At 36.1% G+C, this 20,013-nt stretch overlaps 3 protein-coding genes across 4 annotated transcripts; 1 reads left to right on the forward strand and 2 right to left on the reverse strand.

The window, feature by feature from the left end:
* Positions 1 to 2,392: 2,392 nt before the first annotated feature.
* On the reverse strand, positions 2,393 to 5,494 carry LOC114153954 (uncharacterized HIT-like protein Synpcc7942_1390). 2 transcript variants are annotated; one of them, XM_028032649.1, is made up of 5 exons: positions 5,092 to 5,494; positions 4,857 to 4,994; positions 4,165 to 4,269; positions 3,070 to 3,142; positions 2,393 to 2,979 (listed from the first exon to the last, which is right to left on the reverse strand). In XM_028032649.1, the coding sequence occupies exons 1-5, from the start codon at positions 5,317 to 5,319 to the stop codon at positions 2,888 to 2,890; spliced, it is 636 nt and encodes a 211-aa protein (XP_027888450.1). In that variant the 5' UTR covers positions 5,320 to 5,494; the 3' UTR covers positions 2,393 to 2,887. The 2 variants fall into 2 exon arrangements, with proteins under 2 accessions (XP_027888450.1, XP_027888451.1); XM_028032650.1 differs by having other exon boundaries at positions 5,233 to 5,460.
* A 1,002-nt stretch (positions 5,495 to 6,496) lies between these two features.
* mrps30 (mitochondrial ribosomal protein S30) lies at positions 6,497 to 10,335 on the forward strand. Its single transcript, XM_028033483.1, has 5 exons — positions 6,497 to 7,127; positions 7,611 to 7,756; positions 7,861 to 7,966; positions 8,409 to 8,585; positions 9,247 to 10,335. Exons 1-5 carry the CDS (start codon positions 6,536 to 6,538, stop codon positions 9,510 to 9,512), a joined length of 1,287 nt encoding a protein of 428 aa, XP_027889284.1. The 5' UTR covers positions 6,497 to 6,535; the 3' UTR covers positions 9,513 to 10,335.
* A 303-nt stretch (positions 10,336 to 10,638) lies between these two features.
* emb (embigin) lies at positions 10,639 to 19,701 on the reverse strand. Its single transcript, XM_028033488.1, has 9 exons — positions 19,241 to 19,701; positions 16,806 to 16,883; positions 16,533 to 16,716; positions 15,445 to 15,527; positions 15,204 to 15,340; positions 13,543 to 13,695; positions 13,136 to 13,253; positions 12,248 to 12,281; positions 10,639 to 12,160 (listed from the first exon to the last, which is right to left on the reverse strand). Exons 1-9 carry the CDS (start codon positions 19,299 to 19,301, stop codon positions 12,100 to 12,102), a joined length of 909 nt encoding a protein of 302 aa, XP_027889289.1. The 5' UTR covers positions 19,302 to 19,701; the 3' UTR covers positions 10,639 to 12,099.
* Between the last annotated feature and the right edge of the window lie 312 nt (positions 19,702 to 20,013).

The raw sequence follows: 20,013 nt of genomic DNA on the forward strand, positions 1-20,013 counted from the left end.
AATGGCAACACACTCCCACCTTGATTTCCCACTTTATATCACTACAAAATTCTCAAAATCCTTTGGCAGAAATGCACTACTTCTTTTTTCTACAATGGCCCTAAGATGCCGTAACAGATTTTGCACGCTTCATGTATAAAAAGAAAGACATATGGTTTTCAGTTTGTTTTGGGCTTTATTGAATAAATTTATTTTCAGTAATAAGAACAGGGTCACTTTGTTTAAAAAATTTTTTGCTATATTTAATCATGTTTAAGAAAGAATAAAAAAAATTATTTGGGTGCAGAAATGTAGGCTTTGCAATAAAAGTCTCTGAATAAACTTTGTTTTACCTTTTGTTAAAACTTGGTTGTAAAAACAAAAACTTTGTGTCGTACTTTACATTTTCCTGTGTAATAAAATTATGTTGGTAACAATTTTTATCCTGATTACAAATTAAAAGAATCCATCTGCATTTATGGGACAAATTTGCATCATTGCAGTTGGGGGCCACAAAATCAGTCCAAAGGCTACAAATGGCCCCCGGGAAGCACTTTGGATACCCCAGACTTAATGGGTGGATGTGTTCACTGATTGTTCCCGTTTCACTTCTGTTTACTGGTGGTGGTTCTGATTGAGTGCTGGTTATTTGCACTCAAACATTTGTGTACTATCTTGTAGATCTACTTCACTGTCATTTTTCTTTTTTCCAGGAAGGTGCACTGCATTGTGTTGAGAGTTTGGGAAGAGAAACTGAATGTTGTTGAATATATATATGTTCCCTTTAGGGCTCCCTCTTTGGTTCTCTGCTTCAGCTGGAGCTACTGCTTTTTGGCACTGAAGGACATGTAGATGAACATCAAAATCAGCTTTCTGTTCCATCATTTCGGCTTCTTTTTCTGCGGGAATAGCAAATACGCTCATTTTATTGCAACACTCAAACATTATGTACACCACTCTCCATTTTTTAGACACGTCTGTCTTCCAAACATATAAATACTTATAAAGACGAAAGTTTTCCAAGGTACAAGGCGTATATAAATTACTTTCAGAGTGGCGAAGAGCCGTTTACTTTTTCCTAACTACCTACATTCTTGTTGACAAGGTTACCACAGAAAAATACATCAAAGATAGTTTGCTCTTAAGAGCGCTCACTCAATCATATTTCTACAAATACAATATGACAAAGATCGTTTGTAATACACTGATCAAATGTCAAACCCCAACGCTGTTTAACCATTCTTAGCAGAATGTAGTCATACAATCAGATGTGTCAAAAGTACTCACATTCTCTACTTAAGTAGAGATACAGATACTTGTATGAAAATATATTACAGTAAAAGTAAAAGTGCATGTTTTACTCAAGTAAAAGTAAAAAAGTACACGTTTTAAAATGCACTTAAGTACAAAAAATAAACAAGTAATTGTCTCCTTCAATAATGCAAAATTACATTTTATAAGTTTAAAATAGTTTAAAAGTTCTGGTCAAAATAAGCTTTTTTTTGATAACATGGACTGTGTTGGTATAAAATTTAAATATACTGATACAATCTAGTTTTTCTTCAAACCAAATCTCAATCAGGATAATCTAGATTGCACAGTTCTATGAATAAATGTAATTAGTTACTACCAAACTCTAATCCCTAATTTAATTTTATGGATAAAAAAACTATATTTGGGATATTGTTTTATATAAAATTCCACTGTTTCTCTAAATTATTCCAAATTTGCATTAGAGATAAACTGGCTTGTTCTTAGAAAAATATACATTTTCAAAACTGAAAAAAAAAAAGATTCAGTCCCAAGTTATAAAATGTAAATATAACATTTCATTGTTTCGTTGCTATTTTAAAACTATATTAGGGATAAACTACAAATAATATATATAGTGTTGTTAACATTAGCAATATTTGTTGAGATTTGGACTGTTTTTTTGCAGTTCAAATATCATGTTATGGTGTTTGGACGGGAAAATGTCAAATCTGGCAACCCTCCCGTGAGGCGCATGCGCCATGCTGGATAGAAATATGGCGCAGCTTAGACGCGAGTAGTGATGGTTTTTTTTTTTTTTTTTTACATTCTCTAAAATGCCAGAATTTCCACAGTTTATTTTTTTTTTTGTCTGTATTTCTACTCTGTACTTAAATCACTTTTTTTAACCAATATTTTATTTACTCTTGAATAATTTTTGGACAATAACTTTTTACTCGCACTTGGGTAAAATATATTTAATATACTTATATATAAACTCATACATGCTTCAAACTGGCAATCTGCACAAATTCTGACTGGTTTGGCGCTTCACTGAGATTGTCCATCCTCTACCACTGAATTATCGTTTTTAGTTAAAACAGTAACGTCACTGACATGCAATAGTAATTTTCTCTATTAGAGTTAAAGAACTTAGTCAAAATAAAATACAATTAGTCTTTATTTAAAGCCATGTTAACCAACTTGCTGATAGATCAACATATTTACATTTCAAATGTTCATTTTTTGTCACAAGACTAACTTCTGTACAGACAGATGTCATCTCATGTTAACTTAAGTTCTTTAATCATTCTGGACACATTTAAATAAAATAGAGCTGGATTTATAAACTGATGGCGTTCCTTTTCAATACGCTCATTGCTTAATTACACTGTTGTGAGACAAACAGTATAATTGCCTCTATATAAAATGTCAACAGCTCTGACTTTCATCAAGTTGTGTTTTTCCCTCCAACAACCTGATTTTCAAGGAGCTCTTAGCTAAAAGAAGGGATACTTCCGCATGTTGTGTAGTCAAAGCACAACATGAAAGAACTTAAGAAAGCCTGACAAACCACTGGTTTAATTAATCAGATAGAGAAAAATCCAGTTTCTTGAAAGGATGACTCCAGATGTTTTGACCGTTCAGTGCGAGTCTTTTATCCCGGCGGCCATTCCATCTGTCTTCCTCCCAGGACATGGATGTGAAGGTGGTAGACCGACTGAGATCCGTGCTTTCCATCATTGATCACTGCAAATTCAATGCAGGTAATTAAACAGCAATTACTAATGAATTTTATTTTCAAGAAGCGTTTTTAATCAGCTGGATGAAAGTACCTACCCACTCTGTAGCCTTCGCTAAGAGATTCCTGCTTCGCCACATTTTTAGCAACAACCAACAAATGCCCCAAGAGCTGAATGTTGGAGAGAATATAAGCAAGACTTAATATTTTTAGACAAGAAAAAAGTAAGTAATTCACTCCATCTGCTCAGGTTTAGGTTTAACTTCTACAATTTAAGATAAAATTGCAGCCTGAACCAATTTAAAGTTCCTACCGAAATACAAATTTGTCAACGCGGAAATATCGACACCTACTGGTCAAAGTTATTTTTACACAAAACTCAAACTGCATTATCTGTTGTGAGATTAAGTTTCATAAGGTTTATATTCAAACGATATTTGAAGTACCAAAATTTACAGAAAACGTTTTTGTCCGACTGATATAATTTTTAGTAATGAGTAAATTTCAGCTACTGAGTTCCGGGGTGGAAATTAGCATCCGCCACTGGCCAAATGCGGGTAAAAGTATGAAGTGGCGTGTAAATTGGAGCAGCGCATCCGCCACTGTGGCGGGTTGACAATTTGAACAGAAAAAAAAAAAAAAAAAGCTCCATTCAGTTTGAACTTCTGTCCAGGGGAGGACTGACCACCTGGGATACAGACTAATGCACATACTGTATATGTGGCGGCTCCAGGCTGTCATAATTTAACAAAAACGTACATGAAATATAATTTTTATCGACCGCGACAGCCCATTGGTTGATTGTATTGACGGACATTGGGCTGATCCAATGAAATCCCTCAGTCCTCCTTGACCCGCCCCTCCCCGTGCAAGATTATAAAAAGGGCCATTTCTGTTAACCGGAGTCCGAGCAGATACGGATATTCTCTAGTTATTTTCTAACTTTTCACATTTTTCTTAAAGACTTTTCTGTTTGCTTTTTTAATACTTTAACATTTATAATGTAGAAAAATAAATCTATTAAAAAGAGATAAGTGCCACTGTAGGAGGCAACAACTGACTAATTTAAAGATAATGATCTTACAAAAAACATGCATTTGCTAACTTAATTTCTTGTTATTTTGGGACTAAGTCACAGAATTGCAGCAGTTGGTGTCACAATGGATGCAAGATTTCTGTGAAGAGCTTCATACCTCAGCATCATCATCTTTAGCATAGCTTATTCGAGGAATGGGGACCCGTGGAATAACCAGGAAGTGAACAGGGGCCTGTGGACTGATATCCCTGAATGCCAAACACTGAAAACAGGACAAAAAATTAAAACGTTTTCATTCCCTGTGGACTAGGTGAATGTTTGCAACACTGGTCCTGCAAGTTTTCAGTTTGTCTCTGCTAATTGATGACTAATGAACGGGCTTCTGCTGAACTGAAATCATTTGATTCATATGACAATGTTTTAGAGCCAAAAAGGAGTCAATTTCCACCAAAAAAACCTCAAAAATTTTGAGATTAATCTAAAATATTTTCAAGAACAACAAAATTTCTGAGTGCCAAAAGTAAAACAATTGCAACAAACAACTCAGAGATTTTTTTTTTAGAAAAATCTTGTACATTTGTGAGTTTCTAAGTAAAAAAAAAAGACTTTTGAAACTCATACGTTTTCTCTAGAATGTTTCTGATACCAATCTCAAAATTTCTAAAAAATAAAAATTCTAGCAAAGTTTTTACTTTTTCTAACTCAGAAATGTCCCTGTTTTATTCCAGAAAACTTCTGAGTTTAATCTAAATTTTTTGTATCTACAATGGCCCTAATACCAGAATTTGGAAACATTTAACTAGTAGGTCATGTGAGTTAGTAAAACTTAACATCTTCCTGGTTCTTCACCTTGTCATCTTCATAGATAATATCTGCAGGGATGCTTTTATCAATCACTTTGGAGAAGATGGTTGGACCTGGAGAGCCGTATCTTTTGCTGGCCTCCTCTGCCAGCTTCACCTCATCACTTTTAGCGCAGAGTGATCTCTGAAATGCACAGACAAAAAAAAAACAACCCCAAACATATTAATAAAAGAAAATAAAGCGATCATTCAGGCAGGGTAGATTTGTGGATGAAGCAAACCTCTTGGTGGTGGGACACTGAAGCTTCCCCACAGCCACCAACATTGCTACCAGGGTGTGTGTTGTGAAAATGCTCAGCAACAGTAAACGAAATGAAAATGTTTATGATAATAAGCAAACGGGTTGGTTTTATAGCGGCTACCTCGGCTCGATAAACACGCTGGAGAGGGTTGAACAGACACGCTCTGGTCCCGACCAACTGCGTCCGAAAAATACTTCGAAAATACATGTCTATTATAGTTTACTGTTGATAATGTTTCAGGTTTTATCTACGTTTTGACACCAAAATGCTTCACAAACTCAGGAACTCCAAACAAAACACGCCAAGCTAATGCTGCCTTCATGTACATCTCGTAAAAATTAAACTAATCTGAGTGCCAGAAGCCAGTTTTCTAAAACAAATATTTTTAAAAAGTCAGCTTTTTAATTTTCTAAAAATAAATTCTGTCCCCGTTTTTCAAATTATTATTTACGAAAGTAATAGTAAACACATGAACACATCTAAGAATTTCAGGTCACCGGCCCCTTGAGTACTGGAGTTTGACACCTTGCAACAAAAATATCCGACGGTTTGTGAGTGGCTCTAAAGGCGACATCAATGACGTATTTAAGGGGTCGCTTCAAGAGCAGCAGTGTTTAAAGCGCTGATTAATACACCTTGCTCATAAAAGAAATTCACCTTTTAAACGTTTTACCCTTTCCAGAACTTTTATAAATCAATCATAATAATAAAAAAAATGCTTTTTTGACAAAATAAATAAATAAAATGTTTAAAAAAAATCCTTTAATTATGTGTTCACACCACATACTTACAAAGTTTCAAAGAACAAACAGAGCAAAACAAAAATAAAACAAACAAACAAATCCCCAAAATGAATCCAAAATCTAGTGGGGTGTATTGTACATACAACATAAAAATTCTGAACAAAACATTGACGTACAAATTGTTTCAAAGAAGAGGTAAACTTAAAAGCATTTTTGACTTAAAAATGGCATTAAAATTGTAACTCATTCTTGCACTTCATAAAGTAATTATTTTTTTTAAAGAAGCAACATTTGTGTAGTTAATGTTTGGATAATATCGGAATATTATTTACATCGTAGTCAATATTATGATCATTAATAAAAAATAATTATTAATTATTAACAAGTTTAACCTCTTGGATGGCTATATCTGTTAAAAGTACCCAGATAAACTGGTGAAGATCCGGCCAAATTACAAATTATCCAGATCCTCAGTTACTTTCTCACATTATAAACATTTATCCACATCCACTTGAAAACTTTATCTCAGAAAGTCACTAGTTGGATACATTTTTATCATTTTAAATTATAAGTTGAAGTTGGTACCACCACCTCTCCGTAACAGCTGGTGGCGCTATTGCACTGGTTTGTTGTTATTTAAACCTGAATAAAATCCACGAGGAAGAACTCAAAGAAGCAACATGGCGGCCCGCATAAGGCTGCCCTTGCTGCTCCCGAGAAGTTTTCCTCCACTTAGATCCCTGAAATATGTCCACACCGAAGCAGCTGCGAAGGAGCCTCAGTATCCGCCCATAGTCGCCTCTCTGACGGCTAAAAGCAAATCCGCCCGGCTGCGGCAGAACGAGGAGCGCATTAAAATGATCTCCTCCTCTCCTGTGGAGGAGAAGCTGTCCCTCATCACTCACATCCAGCGGATGAAATTTGTCGTCTACCCTCAGACATTCTCACGAAACCCGGACAGCTGGTACCAGCACTTCACCAAAACCGCGTACATCCCGGGCCTTCCGGAGAAGTTCAACCCGGGTACGGAGGGCTCCCAGTCGGCCGCGGATCAACCGGCTGCCCCTGAGATCGACGATGCTGCGTTCAATGAAATCCGAGATCTGGTCACCCGTGTGATTTTACACGAGCACTGGCACAAGATGAGGAAGCGCAAACCTTTTCTGTACAAACACCAGGAGCAGGTGGTCGGTCCCTTCCTGAAGACCCTGGTTTCTGATCTCACCCACAGCCTGGCCAAATACAACCCGCTGCTGCGGCTCTCCAGTCTGGGTACGGATGATGACGTTCACAATAAATCACCAACAAAGGTTTATTTATGGATTGCTACATTTAGACTGTATTTTTTACTGAATGGTCATTTGTGAAGAGAGTAAAGGTGTGTGATAATGCATATTTTGGTATCGAGCCGATACTATGTAAATACAGGAACCGGAGTTTTGTACATTTTATGCTCAATTACTGCTCAATTTTTCCAGTTACTTTTCTAACTGGATTGATTTGAATTGATTTAGGATCAAATTGGATTCTGTTACTGAATGTTAATTGGATCTGTTTCGACTGCATTTGTCATGAGTTGTCGTTAAAAAGTTTTTTTTCAGCACAGTTTTGTCCTGTAAAATTAATAGTGAATCTCAAAATGTAAGTCTCTAAAGCCAGTTTAATACCGACACCTCTCTGTCACCCACATAAACCAGTGTTCCTCTTTCAGTGATGGTTTTTGTTTCTGATGTTTGTTTTCTTCTTCTTCTTCAGATCTCAGTCCACAGGTGAACTTTTATTGGAGGAGGGGAAAAAGAATAATCCCGAGAGGCCACCGCAGAGGCCGACAGGAGCCAATCAGGTTTCAGATCGATGACCATCCCCACAGCCAGATCAGAATACCTCAGCAGCTACCGCAGGTTAAAAAACCCCCCATCTCTTTACAGTAGGAATAGAAAAATACAGATATCAATACATGTATTCTGTTAACTTTATTTTATTTTCCTGTCATGTGTTTCATCAGTTTGCTCCACTGGAAGCGTCTTACACAGCTGAGGTCCCAGAAATCCACCTTGCCCCCAACGTCATGCCTCTGTTCAGAAGGCAATATGACAACAACATCTTCACAGGTAAAACTCCTAAAACTAAAAGAAATAGTCAAACCTCATATCTCATATTTAGAGGCACAATAAAGGGGAATCAAATCAAGAACAAAATAAAAAAACGTTTCTATCCAAGAACCAGAAGAAATAACTTCTTAGTATTTTCGTTCACACAAGATCAAAATACTCCAAGTACTTTGTGGAAGAAGTAAGTAAAAGGTAGCCAAAGTTTAAGCTTTAATATTAAAGTATAAGTTCTAGTCTTAGTATTAGTGCATACTCCATGAGAGTATTCTTAAATAAATCAAGTACAGTTTATAAAAAGTAAACTTCAAGGATACTGCCTGTTTTAAGTATAAAATAAATACTCAAAGTAAACCTGAAAAAACTATTCTTTGCTTTTTGTATTATTATGAACTTAGAGTTAACACAATGTTTTTCATAACTCTGCTTTCCTCTGTTTTTCCAGGAGCGAAGCTGCCAGACCCAGCCTGCTACGGTCACACTCAGTTCCATCTGGTACCGGACCGGTACCACAGAGACCGGCTGGCTCGGCAGCAGCATTCGGACCAGGTAGAGCCCTTCCTCCGAGCCAATGCCGCCGCCAGCCTGTTTGCCTGGACCGGCGCTCAGGCCATGTACCAAGGTCAGAAAACCAGCATTTTACTGCTTTTCATTCTGTGATGCTGGTTTCTCTGATACTGAAGAAAAAGGTTCAAGTATTGAGAAGCTGCATATCATCACAAAATGTGTTTTGAAAACAAAATAATTTGGATTGAGCAAAAGTCACTTATTTAACTTTTTTAATTGGTTGTAAATATGACCGTTGGAGTTGCAGCTTCATCCAGTCTGGAATCTGATTCCTTTTTTTCCAGGTCGGATAAATTTGGAAAAAGAAAATATGACAATAGAAGAGTATTTATATTTCCAGATTTTATTTACTATTCCACTAACAAAATGTTGAGTTTCTCCCTTTTTGGTATTTTCTTTTTTTCAGTTTCTATTTTATTCCTTTCGTGTCATTGTTTTTCTTTCTTTCTTCCTTCCTTCTATAATTTTCCTTCTTTCCTTTTAATTTTGTTTTTCCTCCCTTATTTCCTCTCATCATTTTTACCCTTCTTTTTCTACTTCTTCCATGTCTTCCCAAACTTATAATGTCTTCTGTTAAGTTCACAGCGATTTTTAGTGTTTTCATATTTTAAAACGAACACATAAAACTGAGAAATCTTGATAGTCTGATCTGGAATCATGGAGTTAGAGGAGAAAAGAGTGATGGGTTGTTCCTTCTTCCCGCCAACCCTCTGCAGGTTTCTGGGACTACCAGGACGTCTCCAGACCCTTCGTGTCGCAGGCCGTCATCACAGACGGACATTTCTTCTCCTTCTTCTGCTACCAGCTCAACACTCTGGCTCTGTCCGTGGAAACGGACGCCAACAACCCCAGGAAGAACCTGCTGTGGGGCACAGAGAGCCTGCGTCTCTACGAGGGCGTGCAGGACGGCGCGGTGGTGGGGCTGGACGACGGCGTCCTCAGGCTTCTGGTTCAGTTCCTCATGAACCGGCCTCACAGCTGAACGGGACACAAACATGCAGGAAGCTGCTTTTTTGTCACTACAGCTGAAAAATTTGGTTTACGGTTGTTTAATCAGCCAAACTATAAACAGACTGAATGCAGATTCAGGCTTAAGATGGAGATTCTGAACAATCAGAAGCTTCTCTCAATAATACAGTTGTTTCATTTATTCTTGTTACTTTGGCATGTGAAGCTGATAACTATGACTGCGTGTCTCAGCTATTGGTGATGGGAGAGAAAAAGGAATACATTTCCACCAATAAACTCAGAACTTCTAATATTAATCTGAGAAATCTTTTAGAAAATACAAGATTTCTGAGCTTCAAAAATTGAAAATTTGCAAGATTTTTTTTTTTTTGAAATATTTGAACTCCAAAGTTTGAGAGAAAAAAACCCCTCAGAAATATTGAGATTATTTTCACAAAAAAAGAAAAAAACTTGAGCATTCCTGAGTACAAAATGTTGACTTTTGAAACTCTGAAAGATTTTCGACTTTATGGGTTTCAAAGATTTTCAGTTTTTTTAACCTAAAAAAATACACAAAATGTATGTAAACATTTTAGGTTTTTTTCCCTCAAATTTTCAACTTTTGGAGCTAAAAAATGTCCAAGTTTTTTTTTTTTTTAGAATATTTCTGAGATTAATCTCAGAATGTCTTTTTTTTGGCAGAAATTTAAATAATTTTTTAATCTACAACTGCCCTAATATGCCATTGTACAAAGCTGCTGTAAGGAGGGGCCACCAAATGCTCCCATTTCAGCTTGTAGAGAAAATGTAACTTACTGCAAAACAGTCAATAAAACATCTGCTACCCTTTGATTGCAGCAGGTTTTTGTTTGTTTGGTTTTGACTGGGAGCGGCGCATTTATTCAGATGGAAATGGTAGCACTGGGAGGAGCCAAATCTTTTCACAAATTATCTGTCTCATATTAAACAGTAGCAATTTTAACAAATATGTAAAAAACTTATTTTTTTTAATAAAAGTTGCATACTGCATCTTAAATGAGCTGCTAGTATTAATTCATAGTCATATTTGAATTAAGGAATTACAACATTTAACTTTTCCTAAAATATTTTTGAATTGAATTAAACCAGCAAAGCATTGATTCAAAGGAAAATGACTCAGATGAACTTTAATTTGTGTAGCTTTAATATTGCTTGCATATACAGTGAAGGCTGAATATGTTAATGTGACAATGATGTACAAGTATTTCAATGTGGACGTTACTCCCAAAGCTCCTATATTCAAGGTGGCAGAAATAAAGTCATTGCTGGCAAGGAGAGCACTAGCTGCGTTTCCATTGAGCGAATTGGAATTACAAAATGGCAATTCAGAAAAAAAAAACATTTCCATTAAAGGTTTTTGCATCACTTGAGTCGCGATCAACAACAACCCGATGATATCACTGGCAGAAAAGAGGAAGAAGACGACAGGAAGTAGAAGACAGATGATGGCGCAGCATGTTTTATTAAATGGTATATCGCAGGAACAAATTTATTCACCCCTCATTTTAATTGCATTTCTTATTTAATGGAAACACCGGAATTACAAAATTGAGTTTTCAGCATTACCAAAATATGGACAATGTTTTTGCCCACAATAGTCATAGAATGGCAGCTAGTTCTTTGCTTTTCCACAGTAGGTTCCATTAGCCACAGAATTGTGCAAACTAAAATTACAAAAATAAATTCGCTCAATGAAACGTTTTTAAGTTAGGATGAGGTAGATTTTCCGCCCTATTGAAATGGATATATTGCGCTAAACTGAAACACTTTCTTCGCATCATACCGGTCGCGTGATCAACAGCCGCGAAAACCTCAAAGAAGATGGCAGGAAGTAGTATTAGGATGGTTGCTTTGTTTTTTTGGACGATGTGCAGTTGACTCCACCTCGGCTCTCACATCATCACAGTTCATAAAAAGTGGTGTGTCATTTGAAATTGTTGAATCCATAGCTCTTCTGGAAAATCAAAGTCTACAATTTCCCAAAACGCCACATATGTAATCGCTCCAACGCCTGAACGTTTCCTCTAATAGACGATTATTTTTAATGACTTATCGCGTGAACAAGCCTATTCACGTGTGATTTTAATTTCAATTTCAAAATTTTCTTCAACATTAGCAGAATATCGACAAATATTAGCGTACATTTTCCATGGAAACGCAGCTAGTCAGTTGCTTTTTGAGAGAGTTAAGGCACTGCTCACAAACCACAACTCATTACATCACAGCTGCAAATGTAGGGTGGGGGTTTTCAAGCTCAAAAGAGAACAGCGGCTTCCGTTTGAGGTTGCCTTCACACCGGAAACATGTGAAGGCAACCTCAGTTTGAAACACAGAGCCGGAGGGAGAGAAAGGCTAAATGTTTTACTCCTTCAGCCGTTGCTGACAACAGGAAACATGTTGGTCAGTGAACGTCAAAACAGAAAGCTTTCGTGTGTATTAGTTGATTAGATGATGGTCATTGCACTTAGCTGGTGTTAAGGATTAAGACATTTACAAAAAAATAGCTGTTTATATGTTGCTATATAAGCTCTTCACATTCAAAAATAAAATAACAATTTAATAGATGCTTGAATTTGCTTCTTTTAGGTTTTGCGCTGTCTTACTGAGGTACTTTCCTCAGCTTCCTCATCTTCACCCTGTGGCCTGAGGCAAAAATAATTATCATCATTTTAAAAAAAGCATAATACACGAAACATAAAAATACGTGATGACTATTTTTAAAGTACTCACTGTGTGTTCTTTGGGTCTGCATTCGGACCATTAGCTGTGAATAGGGCAGGAAATTATTCACAGTAGTAGATTCATTTTATTGGTAGTTAAATATATCCATAAAATAAATAAATATTTTAGTAAAAGGGCAAATTTCTTAAGAAACTACATTTGCAGATAAGAGTAAAGGCATGAACATCCAGTCTTTAATCTGAGCACTGCAAAAACACAAACTATTCCAAGTTATTTTAAATTCAGTTCCAATGTGCAAATATCTTAGTACTTAAAATAAGACAAAATGAACAACTTTTCAGCAAGATATAGCAGCTTCTTTTAAGTCAGTCATTCCTTAATATGGATGAACAATTACTAGTTTTATTGGCAGATTATTTCACTTATGACAAGACATTTTCCCATGTTATAAGTGAAATAATCTGTAGCGAAACTAGTAATTCTTCAATAATAAGGAATTATTTATGGAAAACAAACTCCTATTTCTTGCTGAAAAATTAATTCTAAGTTAGTTTTGTCTTATTTCAAGTGTACTAAGATATTTGAACTAGAAACCAAAATACTTGGTAAGATTTTGTTTTTGCAGTGAGTACAGTGCAGGAAAAATCACAATCTTTGCAAACCATTTCTGTGTTAATTTGGCCACAATATCTGGATTTTTATTTGTTTTAAAGAGCCAATTAAAGATTTATCTCAAATCTTCTGGTTTGATAAATGAGTCCATATTGCAATGTATGCTAACAAGAGTCAAAGGGCATTTTGAAGTAAAATCATTCCCACAGCATCACAGATCCTTCTCCATACTTACCAGTAAACATAAGTTGCTCTTCCAAACTAACCAAAGCACACAGTTTCATAGCTAAAGTCAAAAAAGAGAGAAAAAACATGCATTAGTACCTTCTGCTTCCTTTTTCTTGGAATGACTCCTCTCATAGATGAGAATCGCAGTAACCAAGATGACAACTTCAACCAGGATGCTTAAGAAAGGCTTCAATGGCTCCCAGATGGTAATCACCTACAGGAGAAAATCACAAGAGGTTCATGTCTTTAAACCCTCAGCTAAACTAAAAATATCTGAAAACGTTTTTTCAAAGATGCTTTAGATAAGACGCCATCGTAAAACTAAACTGGAGAACAAAATGTGAAACCCAACGCTTATTCTGGACAAATTAAACATGGAGCTAATTTCCACCTTTTACTAACATTGGATATCAAATAACTTCTTTTTTAGCAAAATATGAATAGTTTCCCTTTAAAGTTTAAAACCTTTTTCAACAAGTGAGCTGAGTGTTTGTTTGGCTGACCTTCAGGTGCATTTTGCTGGTGCTGGTGCTGATGTTGTACACGGCGGCGCAGTGATACACGCCGGAGTCGGCTTCGCTCACATCCTTCACCTTCAGCTTCGCGCTGCGCCCGTTGACGGTGATGTCGTAGCGTTGAGCTTCGAATAGCTGCTCCTGCAGGACAACAGAATCCTACAATTATTAATAATTAAAAAGATTTAAGATTTAACTAGCAAAAACATCTGAAATATTATACAAAACGTTTTCATGCTTGTTGTATGCTTAATGCCTACACACTGCATAAACCTAAGGCTTGCGGGCCAAATCTAGCCCACCACAGGTATTTATGTGGCCCTCTAGACTCTAGAGCTGGGTTATCCAAACCATATGGGCCAAAATTGTAGATTCAGAAATACTAAAAAAAACCAAAAAACAACCTAAAATCAAGCAAATAAAGTAGCTGGGTATTTATTGTAGATGTTTACTACCTTGTATTAGGGCCATTGTAGACTGAAGAAAAGGACTAAACTTCCACCAAAACTCAGAAATGTTGATAATTCTTTTGAAACTTTCTAGAACAAAATATTTTGACATTTGATTTTCCAACATTTCCAAATATTTTGTAGAAATTTTCTGATTTTAATCTAAAAAGTTAGATTTTTTTTCTATCAAACGTCATTGTTTTCTCTAGAAAATTTCTGACTTTACTCTCATCTCAGAAATGTACTACTTACTACTACTTTAATTTTGCTTGCTGTATTTAAAAAAATACATCTAGTTTTCAGTTTCTTTTTGGCTCCATTGAATAAATTTACTTTGATTAATAAGAACAGTGTTTTCTTTCCAAACACTTGCTATATTTAACCAAGCTTAATAAAGAATAAAAGCTGATTCTGCTGCACCAAAGTTCTTTTTTCAGTGAAAGTGTCTGGATGAACTTGGTTTTACCTTTTGTTAAAAAATGGTTACAAAAAGACAAATACTTTGTGTTATTCTTTACATTTTCCTGTGTAAGAAAATGATGTTGGTAACAAAAGTCTCCATCTGCATCTAGGGGGCAAATTTGTATCATTTTTTAATTGCAGTTGAGGACCGAACAAAGTCAGGCCATGGGCCGTAAGTGGCCCCCGGGCCACACTTTGGACACCCCTGCTCTAGAAAGACATGAGTAGGACTTTAAGACAACATTTGTGTGCTTAAATATTATCAGTCAAATCAATGATGTTAAATATTATTTATTGATTACGAATCGAGGGATGGAATCACAATCTTTTTTTTTAATCCCCCAAATCTGGTGAATGAAGTTTATTTTGTACTGATTTAACTTTAATAAGCACTCATGAAATGCTATAATATTTTAGCAGTTTGCTAATTGGTAGTTTTATCAATAAATTCTGCCACAATCGGCCCCTTGAAGAAAACATCATGATGCTGGTATAAATATTACATGTTTAAAAATCTGAATAAAAAAACAGTATTTTTCTCTATAAATACTTTTACAAGAATCATCTAAACACTAAGTTTTTGGGAAAAGCAAGACTACCATTTAATAAAACCACTAAAGGTGACTTTTACAGTCTATCTGTTAAAAGTTTAACTTTATCCAACTACAGATAAAACGCGACTGTAAAGAAAGTCATGTAACGTCAAAGATAACCACTGATCTGTAAGTCCTCACTCGCCTTATCGGTGCCATTGTTCTTAAACCAGTTCCAGGTTCTTGGTACTGGTTTATTATCCTCCATCTTGCATGTCAGAACCACAAAGTCGCCCACATAGGAGACGATGGGCTTCTCTCTTCTCTCACCGATCTGCGGCACTGAAAGACAGAGCCGACACGTTACTGTCAATCTGCAGCAGGTTTCTGGAAAAAATGTATTTTTAAATTACAAAACAAGATGGTAATGCAGATGTGATCTGTACCTGCCAGAATAAAATCTAGTTCTGCTTCATTTTCAAACACACAGGTGTAATTTCCAAGGTGTTCCTCACTCACAATGTTGAACCTGAAAAACAGAGAGAAAAGATGTTAACATTTTGTTTTTATTACAGTTTTTTCTACTAAAATGTGACCCGTCTGCAGCTCTGCTAACCCAGAGGCAGGTTTTGGATTCAAAGACGTTTTTTCTAAACCTTAAAGGTGAGATAACAGCACAGAAACAACAGAACCAACATTGGATTCCACATAATAAGGTTCAAATGACAACACTGAAAAAATAAATATTAAAATATTCAGACAGTGTTGAATTATTCAGAACAGGTCTGATGATTTTTATAACATTTCAGATTATAAACCAAACCTTCAGTCGCTCCATGTAAACATATTCAAAAAAGTTCAATTTGCAAGTGAAAATGCCACCTTGCTAATCCACCTCGTCTGCTTTTGCTGCTTCACATTAAATCAACATTTATTATGTTCTGACAGCAAAAGGTTGTTTAAATAATATACTATCATGTTACTGTAATATAATATTTATTTGTAAGAATTTGAAAAGGTTTTGTTATAACATGGTAACTGTGAATATTACAACAGTGTCAAATTATTTTATTCAAACATGAAAGATATATTGTTAGAAGTTTTAAGTTTTCACATTTTAACTATCTATTTTTTGCTTGTGTTGCAGCTCTACACGTTCATATAAACTAGTAATGACAGACAAAAAAAACAAGCAGTTAGCTGATTATTTCTTTTAAAAAAAAACAGAGCATTGCAAATTAAATACAAGAAGCATTTTATGGGGAAAAATTGATGGGTATAATTTAAATTGATTTATATTGTTATTATTTTTTAGGTTTAAAATAATAAAAACAATCCAGACACTGTTACTGTTGTAGATCTAAGCAGAAAGGGGGTCAGTTTTTATATCTCTATGCTGGTAAATTTTAGTTGTTATTGTATTCAATAATATAACATTTAAAATGTTTTGTAAAGATCCATTTTCCTAAAACCAATAAATGTTTTTTTTTTTATTCCAGTTTGGGTTAATTTTGAGCATGTGTGAATCACTTACACTCGTTTGAGTGTGTACTGCTGGTTCTCTGGGTCCACTGGGACTCGGCTGTCCTGAATTTCCACTCCGCCTTTTCTCCAGTAGCCAGTGATGTTGGGCTGTTTGTTCTGGTTACCAGTCCAGATGCACTCCAGCGACAGATTGACAGGATTCAGCAGCTCAACATTCTCAATTTTATTGTCGCCTGAGTAAAAGCAAACATGACATTGACATTTGTGAATAAAATATAAGAATTTCCTCATTAAATCTTTAGATAAATGTAAATATTTTGACCTGTGAGGTGGACGCTCTTGGTGTTCGTTGGAAGAGAGCTGACCGGAGCCAATTGCGTCGGTGTTGGACCCACAGTTTCTGTCAGCAGAATATATCATTATTTGCTAGTTAATCTACCCTTCGGATTATTTTAACAGTGTGTAATCCACTGTAGTATTTCTAGATTTAAAAGCCTGTATTACCAGTTCGCCGTATTTTTGTTCGACAAGACCTCCCCTCTCTCAACATGAACACACTTGGTGCAAAGCAGAGAGGCGGACAACGTATGCATATGGAGTATGGAAAGCCATGTGTGCCATAAATCGCCACTTTTGCCACATATCTGGCTAAAAAGCTGCACAAAATGTTGGGTTAATACTTAGATGATTCAGATGTAACTTTGCAAGCCAAAGTTGTGCTATCACAGTATTTCTCTCGGTAGCCTTTTTAAAAAGCCGTAGCAGTTTACTCTTGTCATTATCTCATTAACTTTAGTTCTTAACAGCTGACCGAGACCTGCTGAGTTGTTTTTTTGTTCTGTTTTTCAGAGCGTTGTGTGAATATGCTGGGCTGTAAATGTGTTCCACCTGCAAAACTCCATCTGTGTCTTTTTACACATGGATTTTTAATTCTGACTTCATTTTTGCTTACTACATAAACAATTGGTAACAGCCAGGTTGGGTTTATTATTTTCTGATAGAACTGGAAAAGCATATCCTTTAATTTTCCCATGACTGGAGATCCAGTTTTGGAAATGCCACCCTAAAGATCCAAACATGGTGCTGCTGGAAGCAGAGGTTCAGATTACAAGTAAAATACAGTTTTCAACACCACTGCAGAGAGCTTCAGGTGGGTGTACCGTTTTGGTTATTGGATCTCTTCCCAGTAGACCAACAGTTTGAGCAAAACTGAGAGTGAGGCCTCAGAATAGAGGGACACATATTTTAACTGATTATTAGCAAAACTCAGCTGGAAGCTTTACTTTAGGGTAAAAAAATAAAAATTACAACTCTCTAACTGCTTACTAAAAAGAGAGTATACACTGTTTGGTTTTCCTCAGGCACCTGTGGTGAACATATTACTTTTCTCTGGAAATATTAGGATTAGGCGTCCAGGTGAGGTGTTCTAGGCACGTCCCACCGGGAGGAGGTCCAGGGGAAGACCCAGGACATGCTGGAGGAACTATTTCTCCCGGCTGGCCTGGGAACGCCTCAGGATTCCCCCGGAGGAGCTGGAACAAGTGGCTGGGGAGAAGGAAGTCTGGGGCCTCCCTTCTGAAGCTGCTACCCCCGCGACCCGACTCCGGATAAGCGGAAGAAAATGGATGGATGGATGGAAATATTAGAAAATTAAAAATTGTTCATTTTGACAAACCTTTTGTTAGCTTGGAAACTATTGATGTGAGCTTATATATAACAGATTTATTCTGTTTCTGCAGGTTTGTCTAATTTAAAGTGTTTCAGATCCTCAAATAAAGTTTAATGTGAAAGCTTAGCTCCGCCCCAATTTTTACTAATGTGGGTGGAGCCAAAATACACTGAGGGGCGTGGCCAAGTCTAAAGCTGACTGGAGGGGTGAAGCACGGCTAATAGGGTTAACAGTTTTAGGCTAAATATTGTAGAATATTTAGCCTAAAACGGTGAGATTTTACACAAAATCTCACCGATAATCTCAGAAAACTAAAGTCAGAATTTTGAGATTAAACCTACAATTCTGATAAAAACATTAGAGCAAAATCCTCTCTAATTAACTCTCTAATTAAAGGATTAGTTAAAATTCTAAGATTAAAGTCAGAATTTAAACCTTCAATTTTCAAATTAAAATTTAAAATTAAATTAAGATTAAAGTAAGAATTTAATCTTAATTTTCAAATTAAAGGCTTTGAAAATTAAGATTAAAGTCAAAATTTAATCCTTAAATCTCCAATTAAAAGATTAAAGTCAGATTTCTGAGATTAAAGTAAGAATTGAATCAAAATGTTCTAATTAAAGGATTAAAGTCAGAATCTAATCCTTTAATATCCTAATTAAAGGATTAAAGTCAGAATCTAATCCTTTGATATCCTAATTAAAGGAATAAAGTCAGAATTCTTTCTTTCTTTCCAGTGGTCCTAATCCTCTTCCGTAGTAAGTTTTAAATGATTTTATTTTTAGTTTCTTAGTGTTTTAAAGGGACGTTGTCTATTTATCTTTAAGTAAAGAAAAACAGTTTATTTTGGTTAAATTAATAATTTTAGCGACCCATTGAAGTATTTCTCCACTCTTAGAAGACAAGAACACTTTCCCTGGACATTTAAAAAAATCACATTAATCCAAAAACTTCAAACTTAACGACATGTGGCGTAATCATACGACAATCTTGCTACATTTTCCTGTCAAGGTTACAGGAACACTCAGCGCCAACCTGAAGGAAGAACATCAGAGTCTGATCAGAAATCAAACCAGCAGGTGATTTACCTGAGCTGGTGAGTCTGCAGGTGGCCAGCGTCAGGAGGATGTTGATGGGAAGCTGCTTCATGGCTGATGTTCCTCTGTCCTCTGTGGGAGAAGGTCTGTGTCCCCGCCGCTGCACCGCCCCTCCTCCACCGGCTCCTCCGTGACGCAGCAGTGAGATCACTCTGCATCCTGTGTGTGGCAGAAGAAGATGACTCCACCCGTTATTGAGTCAGACAGCCTTCAGGTCCTCATGCTGCACTGCAGGGTGTTTTTGTCCTGCAGGGAAACTCGTGGAAAGGCAATTCTGTCTCAAATGCATCATTGGAAAAGTCGATAAAGCCGCTACATTCTGCTGGAGAGCTTCTTTCTGTTATCTGAGAGGATCAGGCAGGAGAGTAACATGAGCAGGCGGCCTCCCTTTGTGAGCCGCACAAGGACAGGGAACTGTTCTGTTATGAAACCAACTAAATAAATGATGCACTGTGGCTTTATACAGGAAATGAGCATTTTTAACAGTAAAAAATATAGTTTTTACTGTTTAGTCCACTAAAAAAACAAATACCGAGTAATATTCACTGTTTTTTTATTATTTCTAATTTCTATGGGATTATCTTTATGTTCTTTTTCTTTTATTGTTTGTCAGTGCTTTTTTTTACCCTTACCTGTCTTTGGAAACTAAACAAAAATCTTGCAAAGTATTTTTGGTTTAATTTCTAGTGCAAATATCTTAGTACACTGAAAATAAGGAAACTAACTTTTCATTAAAGTACAGAAGCTTGTTTAAAGTAAATAAT

This window comes from Xiphophorus couchianus, chromosome 12 (genome assembly GCF_001444195.1).
Source record: "Xiphophorus couchianus chromosome 12, X_couchianus-1.0, whole genome shotgun sequence".
In the NCBI taxonomy this organism is placed as follows: domain Eukaryota; kingdom Metazoa; phylum Chordata; class Actinopteri; order Cyprinodontiformes; family Poeciliidae; genus Xiphophorus; species Xiphophorus couchianus.